This window comes from Camelus dromedarius, chromosome 3 (genome assembly GCF_036321535.1).
Source record: "Camelus dromedarius isolate mCamDro1 chromosome 3, mCamDro1.pat, whole genome shotgun sequence".
NCBI classification, from domain to species: Eukaryota; Metazoa; Chordata; class Mammalia; order Artiodactyla; family Camelidae; genus Camelus; species Camelus dromedarius.
In genome coordinates, this window is record NC_087438.1 from 65,668,512 (window position 1) to 65,683,952 (window position 15,441).

Here is a 15,441-nt window from a genome sequence, read left to right on the forward strand (position 1 = left end):
TGATGTAACCCAGGTGTGGGAGGTATGTGACTAGACCTGGAGTGTGGGCAGGAAAAGAAATGAAAAGGATGGAATGGCGATTAGGACTGGATGCAGCGCTGCACCTGACTCCAGGAGATTCAGGGCAGGTGAGTTCCCTGCTTTGCGTTGTTTGGCCCTTACAGCGACTCCGGAGGCAGGTGGCCTTACTCCGACTTTACAGATGAGGCTGAAGGCTTCAGGAGGATAATTAATGTGGATCAGTAAGCGATGGAGTAGGCATCTGAGCCTGCATCTAACACTCTCGGCTTCCTCCCTTTAAGGTGAAATAATGCCATCTGGTAGCAAATCGAGGCTGCTGATAAGGTGTGGAGAATGGTTCACATAGTAAATGATAGTTAAAGTCATGGGGAGAAATCAACTTTCTAGGACGCAGTAGTGTAAGAGAGAAGGCAGAGGGTTTGTGACTGAATGTTGGAAACACACAGAGAAGGATGGAGCAGTTGAAGAGGCTCCCAGAAAGAAAGAGGTCAGAGGGCTGGGGATTGAACCTGGATCTCCCCGGGTCACAGCAGCCATGGGGGAGAGGAAGGTCAGGGATTCAAAATGAAACTGCTGATGGATATCAGGGGGAAGAGGGCAGGGCATGCTGTGCTGGTGTTCTTAGTAACCCTCCACAAACAAAGGCAGATCGGGTGTGTGAAGGGTGGTGGGTGCTGCGGGTGGAGGATGGGGGAACGCTGCCAGTGAAGGGTGGGGGAGGGAGCAAGGTCTGGGGTGAGGCGCAGCCGTTGACTCACCTGCTGGCGCACCCTGAGTGTGCTTTCTGAACCAAGCCGTGACTGAGGGAGAGATCAAGGTGAAGCTGTGTGACTGCAGGGGAGAGACTGAGGATTCCTGTGAGAGAAGCAGCTGGCAGTGCCTGGACACTTCTGGAAGCCTAGGCAAGTGAAAAGACTCTCTGGCATAGTAGACATAGTATGGAGCCGAGGGAATGGCTTTTTCATCAGCCAGATGTAATGGTGGCAGAATGGACGAGTAAGCTCTCTTGGGCCCTGCCCCTTCTCAGGAAGCCCTCGCTTTCCCGGCCTGGCCGCTCACCAGGACCTGTGGACGAGCTCACAACCCTCTCCACTCACACTGAGCATCGCAGGGTGGTTGGGGTTGGTCCTAGGTCTTGCTTCTCTTCTCAGGCAACCTCACTAGAAAGCCCTGGTACTATGAGTGAGTGAGTAAGTGGGGATGGGAGAAGCAGATGCCCACTAAGGACTGATTGCAGTGGTTCAGAAGGTACGATGCCAGGGCTGGGCTCTGGTGTAATACACCTGAAAAGAAGGGCACATAGGATTTGAATTTTGGGGGAAGAGAAGCATCCTAACCAGTGACATTTGCGTGGAAAAAAAAAAGGGGGGAGAGATGAGTGAGGTGTGCTCTGCGATAGGAATGGCCTGGCTGCCTGGAGCAGATGTTCTGCATTGGGAGGTGGGCTGGGATTGGTGGATGGGGTCTTTAAAGGCAAGAGAAAGGAGTTCTGCGTAATACAGGGAGCAACGGGAGTCATCGTCTCTGGTTCTACTTTAGAGGAACTTGCCGGAAGATGAAGGAGGCCAGAATGGGTGAGAGAGCTGAAGGGCGGTGGTCTGGGGGACCTCTGCAAAATACATGCGAAACGGGAAAGCACTTGCCGTTTTACAAGGGTCTTAAAAGAACACCATGTCCCCCTCGTGTCTCTAATCATTTACTCCCATAAATTTCCAAAATTCTTACTGTAGCAAGTACATGCACTTAAAAGAGGCTTTGTTACATAATGCCAGAACATAAGATGCCGTATTGGGTAAGTACAGGGTTAAATATTAATTTTTTTCTAGACTGCAGTTACTTCCTTGTATCAGTATTGGTTTGTTTTAACGGAACTCGACAACACAGCAAGATTATTTGAAGTGGGCCTGCAACTGACTTAGAACCAAAACGTTTGTTCTATCACAGGCTTCTCCTGGTACCTGTTCAGGCATTTGAATGGTCACTAAACCTCCTTGATGTCTGTTATTTCACTAGACTGTAAACTCTTTCAAGGCTGTGATAGTAACTTAGTCATTGTATATCCTCAGCCTCTGGTTCATTGATTTTTAAACAGCCATTGGTGGGTGGGTGGAGAATGATTATATTAAAGTGCTTCTTCTCTACGTTGTTACTCTGATTGATGCCTTAATTTAAGTTTATAAATGATTATTAATACTCTGGATGTCAGGGTATGTGCATGGGTCATTTAGGAGGGAGAGTGTAGTTACAGCCACACTTCAGTCTGATTTATCACTAATCCTGTAGAGGGATTTTGGTATTTGAGCAGTGATGGCTATGCATTAAAACTGGTTGTCTCTTGCTGTTAGGACTGGCTGAGGGGTGGATTCTGCAGTGGAGTCACCGGTTTAGAAATCGGACAGAATAGGTCCCAGCCCGGCACACAGAGCTCGGAGGGGCCTCCCTGCCTTATCCTTCAGTCGTCACATTAACTATCCCTTCCTCAGCATCACCTGTCCCAGCTGTCCCCCAAACTCACTCTGGCTGTCTCATTTGTGTTCTCATGGGACCCTATTTTCCTTTATTGCACTGACCACAAGTAGTTATTGAAGTGGTTATTCTGTTAATGTCACCTCTGACCAGGCTGTAACTGTCACAAGGGCAGGGACGTGTCTGTCCTTTTCCCCACCGTGTTCCCGTCAGCTAACACAGCACTTGACATAAACTATGTTCTAGATAAATGCCTGTGGAGTCAGTGAACTGTGGTAAACTTTGACAGCTCACTTAATCTTTATGAGATACTGTTTTCCTCATCTGTTTAAAACCTACGTATTCAAAGTTTTTCTCTAAGGTTCTTTTGTTCAAAGGTTTATGTTAACTCTTTGAACTTTTTAAATTAAATTATTCACACCCATAATTAGAAGTTCAAACAGTATAGAAGATTTAAATTGAACGTGTATGTAATTCTTCAATAAAGATAAGAAACATTAAAAGTTCCCTATCTTTACAAATAGAGTAAAAACTGAACTCACTAGTTAGGCAAAGTCAAACCAGCCCATAACAGGACAGGATTACTTTCCTCATTTCCAGCTCCCATGAAGTGGTTTTCCTTTTAGTTTCAAAATATTTAGTGCTTTAGTGATGGGGTAAAACTTTCATGAAGGAATCTTTGCTGAGAATAGGTGGGGCCAAGGCCTCTAGCTAAGTTCCCCTTGTCACCTGCCCCGTGCTTATTTATAGCTATTCCATGGAGGTTTTACTGTTCCTGGTGAGCCTTTGAAAGTCTCCTTTCTAGGATTTGAGGATCACTTCCAGCTGTTGCTTAATAAAACGAAAACCCAAGGCTATATGATTTCAGAAATGTTTAAGTACATTTGGATATTTAGAAAATTAATGACTGTTCACCTGAAGAGCTGCACTTTCCTGTGGAGTTGCTTGGTCTTTGGGTGGTTTTGTAAAGCTGAGGGGAACCCTTGAAGGAGTGGGATGTAGCCAAGTGGAGCTTCTTGAGTTTGAGTGAAAATTTATACAATTGCCTCTAATGGTGGAAAGACAGAATATGAGTATGTTAATCCCCACAAGTTAAAAAAAATTCTCAAGGAAAAATGAATACTCATATATGTGTCCATTAATCTGATGAGGGAAAATCTGCTTTGGTACATCTTCCAGTTCTTTATACTGAAGAGAGTGTGAGGGAGACCATCACATGCCTGCTGCGGTGACCAGGTGTCTGTGTTTTGGGGTGGGGGGTGCCCACTTGGTGCTGAAGGGTGTTCAGGGATAGTTAAGGTCATGATTATATTTGAAAAATCAGTATACTAAAAATTCTGGCTTTTATCTATAAGTTGTGGTGATTTAACTGTAAGTACCAACATGCTCTCCATTAAGTGAGGTCAGTGGGAAAGTGGTTTTGTTCATGGACCGTGGGTTATAGTGGGTTCATATAGTCAGTTTGAGTGTAGTGAATGGAGGTAGAAGAGCTGGGGGATCAGGAGGGATGGGCTCACATGCCCTGGGACTCAGCCTCTAAGTGGCTCAGGGCCAGGCATCAGGGACGGCACTCCGGGTGGTGTTGGCAGGGAGCAGCTGTTTACTGACAGCCAGTTACTTAAGTAGGCAACTCATGCCAGGTGGAATCCCTGGGCTCTAAAACCTAATGGAGTCAAATGTTAAGATTTAAATGAGCCTGAGTTCACAAAGATAGTAATTGTGAATTTAATGTTAACCAGTGAATTGCAGGTTAAGTGCTTGAGTACATAGTGCTCGATACCTCGCAAGTGTCCATGTGCACATCCCCCTGCTTGGGTGAGTAGGTCACAGGGGCTGACTCCACACCCCTAGGAAAGGTGTTTCTTCAATATTTTTGTTACCATTCACAGCCTCTTGCCCTCCAGGGAGGAACCTAGGTGGGAGACAGTTAAAATAGCAGTATCCCCTCTGCAACCCCGTCTCTCGCCTTCTCTCCCTTACGTGACACTTCTCATCCACCTGTGTCTGTTTCCCACAGCTCTGCCTGCTTGTCTGTCTTGTATAATCCCTTAAAAATAATACCCTGGTAATTTAATGACTACCTACAATGTGCCAGACATTTTACACACATTATCTCAAATACTTGGAACCCTGCAAAACAGACATTATATATGGCCCGATTTTATAGACTTAGAAAACTAAGACTCAAAGTCACAGCTAGTGATGGGCAGAGCTGGCATTTGAAGAAAATTCTGTCAAGTTTAAAAGTCCATGTTCTTTCTGAAAATAACACAAACAATAGTTATAATCATATTTACTGAGCACTTAATGACCAGGCAGTGATAAACTTACAAAGATCTTGTTACCTGCTGAAAAAAAAAACTGAGAAAGGAGGACCTGAAGATCAGAAAAATGTGACTTGCCCAAGATTATTTGTAAGTAGCACACCCAAAACATGAATCCATTTGATCTGGTTAAAAGGCTTTTTCACCCTCTGGACAACCCCACCAACTGAACTTGTGTGGAAGTGGTGCTCCAGGTGAAGTAAAACCCAAGTAAACAGTTAAGAGCAAGTATGGTTAAGAGGAGCTGAAGGACAGAATAGGTTGTAGTTTAACTAGAATCAGATTTCCCATTTCTTTCCTTTCTAGGTATCAACTTCCTCTGCTTCAACCAGCAAGTCTTCCAGTATGAATCCCACAGGAACCAAGGTATGAAGAGTCTTCAGAGGTCGACTTGGGTGAATACCTTAAAGTTGATTACACTGTAAAGCTAAAGGAGTGTGGATTGATAGCTGACAGATGAGTTCTGTGTCCTAGGAATCCTAGGTTATGGAAGTAAACATTTTCTTCCCGATTTATGAAGGTCTTTGGAAACTCAGCTTTCCTTTCGTGTTTACCTCAAGCATCATCTACACTCTTATCTGTCATTTTAGAATATCTAGAAAAGAATAGTAGCCAGAGTTTTTTTGGTTGTAGACTTGATTGATTTTTTTTTTAAATTGTAAGATAATTTCTCTAAGTACGTTTCTCTCAATCTAGATAAGAATATACATTTCTTACTAAACTGGTTTTATTATCCTGTCCATTTAAAACCAAATATAAGAATGAGGAAGGTTACACTAAATTAACATGGAAAGAAGTGACACAGATTCTGGTTATCTCAAATGCTTTCTGAAGTTTGTTTCTGAAATTTGAATCCTGTGGGGTACCATCTTGTTGATAAACCTTGTCGAGCTGTTGGGATTTATTTTGGCGATAATTTCTTGGAATTTCAGAAGAAGAAAAAAAAAAAGTCCTCCAGTGGGATTGCCACATAGAGTAAGCCTAGTTCTGAAGAGTTAGCTGAGCTGCCTTAGACCCTCTCCCCTCGTTACCGGGTCTTAAGGTCTGTTTCTTGGGGGATGTTCTGGGATGGAGGACTAAAGAAGGGGGCATTTTCAGAATGCTCTCAAGTAATTCTTATAAGCTAATATTGTTCAATGCCTTTAAGAACTATCCCAGCTCCATTATTATTAAATTGCTCTTGTTTAAAATCACCAGCATACCTCTGCTTTTTGTGTTCCTATTACTTTGCTATCCCAATAGAATCCTGTGCTGTAATTCAGTACTGGCACCATAATGGAGTACTCATAATGGAGTACTATTGAGGGATCCTACGACCTCATCTTGAACTCTTTTTAAAGGACATTGCAAATATCTTGAAGCACACTGTTCAAATCTAAGCTCTTAAAACATTTAGCACTCTTTTTAATTTTTAAATTTATTTTTAAAGTTATATTTTTGTTAATTTACATTTACATTAATTTAATGGTTTTCAAAATATACATTTTCTGATCCATAATTAATCTGTTAGCTGTCACTATTTATTTATACCAAGCTTAATCTTAAAAAATAAAAAAAAAAATCCTGATCTTAATCTTAAAATAATCTGAAGACATTTACCAAAAAAAAATTGCCAATGAAAAAAAAAATTCTCTTAGAACTTAGAGTTCATGAAAATTAAAGAAAGGAATCGAAAGGAGAGCCAGAAATACACGATTTCCCTTTTATTATTTTGGTTCGCATTTGATCCAATGCCTGATTCTAATCCATCCCCACTGACTCTCAGCTCCAGGACCAATGTTTATTTCAAGTGTGCTCTGTTTTCCAGAGCAAGTGTCAGCAAACTCTTCAGTCATTGCTAAGCATGAATCATGAGAATTCCTGGCAGTCCTACGGAACTGGAGGAAAGGTAGAGAGAGAGAAAGTAGAAGGAGAGAGAAGAGAGGGAGAGACAGAAATAAGATGCACATGATGAGGTGTCATCGGTGGCTGACTCAGGATTCTCTTTCCTTGGTGGATTTCAATCACATTGTGCTCATTAATCATCTTACTTTCAGGTGCTTCTGATATTTAGCTCATAACATTTACATTAGCTTCCTCTTAGAGATTTTTGTGAACTTCATGAGCTTTTAGAGAAAAGATGTTAATTCAAGATGATTCCTGTATCACATCCTTCTCATGTTCTACACCTTTAAAATGAAAGTCAATGTAGCTCTGAAGGGAGGTGATAGGTCTAGATCTAAGTTCTCTTGCCCCTGTCACATTAGAATTGGTAGTCACACTGCTGTGTGTAAGACAGAAGTTCAGATCACTGCTAATCAGGATGAGATCCCAGAGAAGCTATGTAGTGTGGACACTAGAGCCAGACGGCTTGGCTTGGCTTGGTATCCTGGTTCACACCAGCTGTGATACTGGAAAACTCCTCTTTGCTTTCATTTCCTTATCTGTCCAGTTTGGAGGAGGAGGATAATAGTACCTTTCTCACAAGGCTGTGTAAGGAGACAAATGTAAGGATACTGAAGAGTGCCTGTCCACAGCAGGGCCCGGTGGGAGCTGGCTGGTACTGGAGAGACCATGCAATGCAGTGACTGAGAGCACACAGCCCCAGCTCCACTGTGGGTGTCCTTGGGAAGTTACTTAACTTCCATTTGTCTCAGTTTTTCATCCATGAAGTGGGAATGATGATGGTGGTGATAGTAATGATATTCATAATACCTGTCTCAGGATTATTATGAGGACTGAGAGAGTGGGACTAAGTTTAGAACAGACCCTGCTACTAAGAGGCTGTCGATAGGCTTAGTTATTACTGTCATTATTATTATGTTCAGCAGCAGCACCACCCCCAAAATAAATTTTGGAGATGTGTTAGCGATTACTGATTACAAAGTACATTTCATTAGAAGCTGCTTGTGTCCGTGAGTATACATTCTTAATTGTATTGCAGAGTTCTTTTACGCAAAATATTGACTGCCAAATTACAATTAGAAGCTATTAATAGACTTAAACCATTGCAATACCAGCTGACTTATTTTCCTTGTTAGTCATTTAATAAACTGTATTTGCATAAACTCGAAAAAGCATATTAGCACGTATAGAAACTCCTTAAGGATCCAGTTTGAAAGGATCCAAAATTTCAAACTTTAAAAACATTTCTTTGATCATGAACTTTATTTCCTTCCCCAAACAGTAAGTGTGTTGGCATGACAAGGGGGTCCATTATGTGAGGAACACATGTACTTCCATCACTGAAGCACAAGACATGATAAATGAAGAGGATATTTGGCATTAGTCTCTTCAGAGAATAGAATGAAAAATAGGAATCTCTGCTGAGATCACCAGGCAGATAAAAGGGAAACAAATGGCAGGAAGCATGAGGCCTAACTTTGAATCTCTTACTTTGGAAAGTTCACAAAATATTGAATCAAGGTTCGTTCTTGTTTTCATATCTTGCCTGTATGGAGGATGTATGTGTGTATTTAAGGAATTGCCTTTTTTGACACAGGTAACCTTTGGTTGGGTAAAACTGTGAAATATTCCACTGAAGATCCTAAATCACAACCAACTTTTCAGAAGCATTCCTAGAACTTTAGATTAGACCTCTACATTTTCATCGTACAATAAAAACCCATGCACTGTTACTAATTGTATGCTGACAGAATTTCAGAAAACTTTTGACAACGCCTGTGACTATTCATTTGATCATAATCAAACATTGGAAATACAGGTGGAAAAAATATGGCTCAAGCAGCCTTTGCACAGAGATGGAAAGGCAGGGAAAGGGATCAGATTTTTTTTATCAGTGGGACTCTTACAGATTTCCCATCACCAGAAAAAGTAAATCCATATTGAAATCTTTGCTTGAGACCTTAGAATTGAAGTACCCACAACTCCTTGGAGATGTATGAATATATGATGCAATTGATGAGTAGAATGTGTCTTGGTATAAACATTTTAACCCTGTTCATACATGTTACTTACTTGACTGTCAGATAAAATAAAGTCACACTTGGGGCTGTGCTCTTGTATTAGGCCATACCAGTCAGCAAACAACTGGAAGGACAGCAGTCTCCTAAAAAGAAAAGGCACAAAAAACAGGTGACGTGGTTCGTTGTACTAGGGGAACACTTCTATTTACTAATGGTCACTTCAGCTGCTCAGCACGAGCTAATGACTGCAGCTCCCAATCTCTGCAATGCTCTGACCCATCACAGACTTTGGGGTAGCTTGGTTACCCATCGCTCACCGTCTAGCACTAAAAATAAACTTCACTGCCCTCTGTGCTCTCCATTCTGTCACCATCCCGCTGTTCACACCAACACCCGAAACATGTGGTGAGTATTTCATTCATAAAGAGATCAATCATGCTGGTGCTTTGAAGGGTGAGGGGTTTTATTTCCATTTGCTTATATATTAGCTACAATGTTCATAGTAATAAAGCTTTACACATCTTTAGTACACACAGAAGATGCAGGTTGCCATTTGAGGAGTAAGAAAAGGCTATTCATTAATGTGCTTGAGTGTTTAAAGAGTTACAGTCCCAATAAAAGTGTAATTATCTTAATTCATAAAGTTCATATTAACAAATCCATAGAAACCATCTTTTTAGCTTCCTTAGTTGAAGAAAATACATGCTAAACTTTGTAAACCATGTCCATTTTTCCTTTCCTTTTCTGAATTTAGGCTGTAAAAACAGAACTTGAGAAGAAGTCACAATCAGCTAAGGTAAGTGATTTAAAGTCAACTAGTGAGTTAGTTGGATTCTTTACAATAGTCATGAATAGCCAGTTTTTTAAATTGTCAGCTAATTAATTTTGGATTATCCTTTGAACATGATTATATAGAGTGTATATAAAATAACATTAAATCCATATATGGTTAAAATGACTGTATATTTTATAAATGAAAGCAATATAATTCCGAAGGCATTTTGTTCAAATCTAGATTTCCGTTATAGATGAAGTAATTGGTTTTTTTTTAAATAAGCAACAAGAACAAAGGACAAGCAATAAAGGGTAATAAGTAGCCAGTTACCTTAATGATGAGACTTCAAGAATAGAGGTGTCTTCTGAACCCAACATCTACGTAATGTAAAGATGAGAATCTCTCCTAAGAGGCCCTGGCTTTATCCTGATGGTCTTATCTCTGTTGGTGGAACTAGCTGTCACTCAGGAGACAGCTCTGACTCTCCCTTGGGAGCGGCTCCTCTGGCTTTTCTGACTCATGGCTGTTTGGACTGAACCCCAGGGTGCAGGCAGGGCAAATGTTTCTCCTCAATAAGGTGTGTGCTGAATTTTTTTCAAGGACACTTGAGCAGATACTCGAATAAGACCACCAGGTTTCCTGTAGGAAAGCACGAGATGATGTGGGCTGAAGTACTTTAAGTGCAGGCGAGACAGGGAGGTGCCATGTGAGTCGGATGAGGCTTATGTGATGATGTGCTAAGGCCTCCTGGTGGCCCGCTGTAGCGGGAGAGTGCAGCCAGGTGGGAGGTGTCTTCTATTCCATATTTAAACATTTTTTGGTTATCTATCCAATCTCAAAAGACTTGGGTTTCTGGTGACACCTGTCTTCTCTACTTGTAACACAGAAAAGACTATATAAATCATTTAATTAAAAAATAGGTTATTCATCTCCTATGAAAGGATATTTTTAAAAACTTAATTTTAATTTGTGGCATAGGATCCCCTATCAATAAACTCAGTGGTCAGTGATCATTTGACATCTCTGTGGATGGATCTGCAGTTACTAAATGATCTGCATGAATTGTGAGAAACAGCCAATAATTTAGAGATATATACCTGTTTGAAAAATCATTCCAGATGAAATACAGCTGTTTTCATTATTTTTCTGATAATTGTCATTATCAGACTGTTGGTAGGATTTCTGTTGACCAGACAGCAACATCTACTTCTCTAACTGGGCCTTTCCCAAGAGAGGCAGAATGGCTTAATTGGGATTTTTGTTTTTAAGCCTGTTTGGAAATATGCAAACAATGGACTTCAATGTAATTAAGATTTTATCTTTTGAAATTGACAGCCATCTGCGGTTCATGAGAAAAAAGCCGAAGAAGTAAAGCCAAAGGAACACACAGAGGTAAATGATCATCATTGGGACTTGATATCATAAGGTGAAGCCTTTTTTTTCTTCTTTTCTTTTTTTGTGAAGAATAAAATTCTGAGCTCTGAGCGTTCAGCTCTCAAGTCCTACCAAGGATGGCTGGTGTTTGTTTTTCCAGCTAAAAGGGCACCACCGTGTGGCACTGGCAGGATTTGCAACTTGCCCATGTGATTCTTGCTAAACTGGGGAGGAAGGACTTGCATTGTTTTCAATTTTGTACCCAAAGTGAAATTGTGTCACATGTATATCGTACTAATTTAAATAATTTTATAATTCAAAACTATGTAAAACGCAGCTGTTATGAATGCTTTCTACTCTTTAGAGAAAAGTAGCAGTATTTGCTATATTGTTAACAGTGTGGGGTGTGTGCCTGTGTGTGTTTTCAGCCAAAAAGCCTACCTAAGCACTCATCAGAGACAGGAAGCAAGAAGCATGCTCATAAGGAAAAAGCAGTTTCCAGATCAAGCGAGCAGCCCACATCAGAGAAATCAACAAAACCACAGGTAAGTGAAGCATATTGATTGGAAAACACTAATATCAACTCAGGAGTAAGATACAGATCCTCTGTCTACATTGATGTGTGTGGGTGAGCCTGCAGAGCTACGCCGAATATATCTCATATTGTAATGATTTGATGCTGTCATTTTGCTGGTGTTGTGAATAGCCTTGTGGAAACTTGGGACTGAGACAGGCCTGAGAAGGGCATCAGGTGGGTCTGGGGTGCCTCTCCGCTGCCCAGTGGTGCCCAGTTGTGACTGTGAGGCAGCAGGCTCTGGTGTGTCACAGACAGGAAGCTTGGGATTGAGGCTGCCTCCTGGGCCCCTCTTACCCTGGGCTGTGGGAGCACAGCTGCTCTGCGTGATCTGCTCTTTCCCAGGGAGTCTTGCAGTTTTTAAGAGTCTTGTTGTAGGAGAGATCAACTTACAGAGCCAATAATCAGAAACACATTATATATTTCTAGAGCCAGTGCAGGTCACCTGTTAGAAGAATAAACGTCTAGGAAGATACTTTTTTCATTGTGCACTCTTAGAAAACAAGAACTAGGCCTGCTTAACCATATACCTGTGTCAGAGGTTGCAAATTTGTGACTCACCAAACACAACCACTTGTGCATTTTATTTGGCTTGCAGTATTATTAAAATGATCTTGACTTAACTGCCAAGAATTAAATTCAGAATGTTTCACATAAAATGCACATTTCTAGCTTCTCTTGAAAAATGGGAATATCTGGTAAGAGTGGGCTCACATGGCAACCATTGACTAGAGGCTTGGCACCTGGTATGTGCCCACCTGGCCCTCTTCACCCTGTGTGGTACCTGCCTGGACTCCCCAAGTTCTTGAGTCCAGCTGTGCGCGCCCTGCGCTGCATCATGTGCAGTGGAAGCCAGTGACCCTTCCCCTACAAGATGTCCACTAGGGGGAGCCAGCTTGGTAGCGACATCTGAAATGTGTGATCTTGAAAATAGTCATTCGAAGATACTTAGTTCTGTCACTCTTATCCTTTAGACTAAATCACTGGACACAGTTTCCGATGGTGGAAAGAGTGCAGTTGCTGGTGTAGCTGCAGCATCTGGCAAACCAGCTGACAAGGTGAGCACACATCAAAGGTATAACGTGTGATGGGCCTCCTGAGCACCTGCCACGTGTAAGTCCTGGTATCAGTACCAAGGAGATTGAAATGTGAGTGGATTCAGATCCTGTCTTCAAGATTTATAGGTTTGAAATAAAGCAGATAAAATTGCCACGAGCATTTGAAAAAGTATTACACTCAACTTTCAATGGGGACACTTGCTATCTTGAAATTAGGAGATCATGTACAGTGCCACCTCCATGAACTGATACAGGAGGTTTCCCCAGGAGCATCACAAGCCCTCTCAGGACATGTGCCCTGCTGGCTACTTATGGGCAACCCCCATAGATCCTTTGAAGCGTCCTTCAGACTCCAGCCCAGGAGTGTGAGACAGGAAGTCTACTGTTTCTACCCAGAGCTACACAGAGTTAGCAGTCAGAGTTAGTGATCGGTTTGGAGGCCTGTCTGCTTGGAAACACTAGAACTTACTTCTCTTGAAGGTACAAGTAACTAATTGGACCATCAATCAGAAATGAAATGAAATGAAAATGAAAGCAGAAAAAAAATAGGATGTGTTTATCCATTTTCCTGCTTTTCAAAATGGGAGCAGTTACCCCCGTCCACAGGCTAGATGGTAAGGAAAGTCATAGGATAAAAGTATGGAATATCTCCCTGAAACCAATTTTTCTCAGTTTGAAAAAGAAAAGGCACGTATTTATTTTTCTCCAAACTAATGCAGTATCCCATAACATGATGGTAACATTTACATAAACTTTTAAATGAAAATACTCAAAAAAGAAAAATTTTTTTTCTGAGCAGACCCCTTGTACAGATCTTGAGATCCCCACCCCCACCCAGACATACACTACATGATGAGAGATACTTAGATGACATGGTTTAGAAAATGGATAGATTGAAGGCAGAGGACTAGCCCTGTAGATTTATACAGAATAGATTTAAGATTTAATCAAAATCTGAAACTTTATGGCAGGTATAAATTAGCCAGGATTATCAGTAAAGCTAAACAACATTAGGTGAGGTTTGTATGGAATTTGGCTGTGCATTGACTTGCACAAATCATTTCACTTTTCTTTACCTCTGATTTATCTCCCATAAAATGGGATTGACCAGATCTGCTTTTTTTTTTTTTTTTTTTAAGTCCATACCATGTGTAAAGCACTGTGGACTGTGGTCTGACTCTGCAGAGCACTGAGCTGCAGACTGGCTTTCTAGTGTTGGGAGAAGACAGTGTACCTGGGACTGCATTCAAGGCAGATTGAAACAGGTCCCCACAAGGAGCTGTTGGAGGAACAGAGGGCTTCTGTTTGATTTGGGGGAACCCACGAGGACTCTGAGTAGATCCAGTTTGAGTTCAGCCTGGAAGGATAGCGGGCTTGCAGTGCAAAACACATCAAGGTAGGAAAGCACATGATGTGATCTGGGCACGAAGTGCATTCCAGTGTGGGTGAAGCACAGAAGGGGTGAGTGGTGGGGCTGTAAGACAAGAAAGACAGGTTGAGGCACTGCTGTGGAGAATGCTAAGGGGCGTTCATCCACATGGTCATGATACAAGCCACAGCAGGTAAACATTGAAGATTAGTGAACAGATGGAGTGATGAGATGAAAACCAAGCTGCAGAAGGATTAAGTGACCACAGTGGCTGGGATGAAAGGGAATAGAGATAAGAAGGTGGGAGGCAGGTCAGGGGCCATTTCAGTCTGATGAGTCTGAATTGAGGCTCAGTTACAGCTGAGATAGAATAAGTGAGTGGGGTGCAATGCAGGAGGTGTTACACAGGTAACACCATCAGGTTTTAGGAAATGATTGGCTGCAGTGGGCAAAGGTGAAGTAAAATCTCACATAACCTGGGGCTTCGGAGTCTGAAAGAACTAGGTTGGTAACCCTGAGGGGAGGCAAGGGGGCAGGAACCTGGCAGTGCAGGGCCAGCACCCGTGAGAGTGAGTTCTTCCTTAGGCTGTGAGGCTGGCCCTGGTCACCGCTGACAGGTGCACAGACGTCAGAAGGGGAACTGGTAGAGGAGGAAAAGTGATGCCCGATTTTGGACAGGCTGAATGGAAGTGAGATGTCCCAAGAGAGATTTATAGCGTGGCAATTAGAACATTGTTTTGGGGTGCAGAAAAATGGAGAGGGAGAAGCCGGGAGGGAGAGGAGAGAGTAACTGAGTGAATTTCTGCATGAGGTTGTGGTTGAATCAAGGATGTGGATTCGGTTGCCAGGGCTCAGGCGGGCCCTGCTGGTCCCCATGGTAGCTTTAATATAACAATTGCAGCAATCACTCTTTTAGCTCTTACTTATATATCAGGTACTCACGTTGGGCTTAGCATGTGCCAAACATTGGCTTTCACACTTTATCTAATCCTCACAACTCCCAGCAGTGGGTGCATTCACTGTTCTGGTCCCACACAAGCAGATACAGACTTTCAGAAGGAGATGTGGCCTGCCCGAGGTCTTGGGCAGCCAGTGCCTGTGGGCTGGGGTGCAAATCCGAGAGTCTGAGCCTGTGCTCTCCACTTCTAAGCTCTGCTGCCCAGGTTTCAGAGACCTTCGAACAAAACAGTTTCCTGTTGTCTAGAACCTGACAACTTCGCCCACTTTGTTGCTGCCTGGCCCTGAAAGCCCATGGAATGATGTGCCTAGGACCACCAGCACAGGCAGAAACATGCAGAATGTGTGTGTCAGGGGGCAGAGCAGAAAAGACATCATAGGTGACAGAGAACAGAGGGCACAGTTGCCAGCCTAGAACCAGGATGGTGCCTGGTCATGGCTGCTATGAGAGATGAGAGTTGGGGGGAGGGTAGAACTTCAGTGAAGATGATATCTGGGTAAAGGCATGGAAATCACAGATGGGGAAGTTATTGGCAATCATTGAAGCAGTGTTGGAAAGGTCATTTATTTTAGGGGAAACTAAGGAAGCAGTGGGTGATGAGATGCCAAAGCAAGACA

General features: G+C 42.4%; 1 protein-coding gene across 12 annotated transcripts in view; it reads left to right on the top strand.

The window, feature by feature from the left end:
• Positions 1–15,441, top strand: part of CAST (calpastatin) — a 119,352-nt gene that overhangs the window by 49,883 nt on the left and 54,028 nt on the right. For 8 of the 12 annotated variants that reach the window (XM_064482596.1, XM_064482572.1, XM_031448680.2 and 5 more), the window contains 6 exons: positions 5,118–5,177; positions 8,820–8,885; positions 9,471–9,512; positions 10,827–10,883; positions 11,294–11,410; positions 12,414–12,497. In XM_064482596.1, the coding sequence (XP_064338666.1) occupies positions 5,157–5,177; positions 8,820–8,885; positions 9,471–9,512; positions 10,827–10,883; positions 11,294–11,410; positions 12,414–12,497 (387 nt within the window). In that variant the 5' untranslated portion in view covers positions 5,118–5,156. The remainder of the gene's footprint in view (positions 1–5,117; positions 5,178–8,819; positions 8,886–9,470; positions 9,513–10,826; positions 10,884–11,293; positions 11,411–12,413; positions 12,498–15,441) is intronic. The other 4 variants (XM_064482592.1, XM_064482593.1, XM_064482613.1 and 1 more) reach the window with 1 other exon arrangement.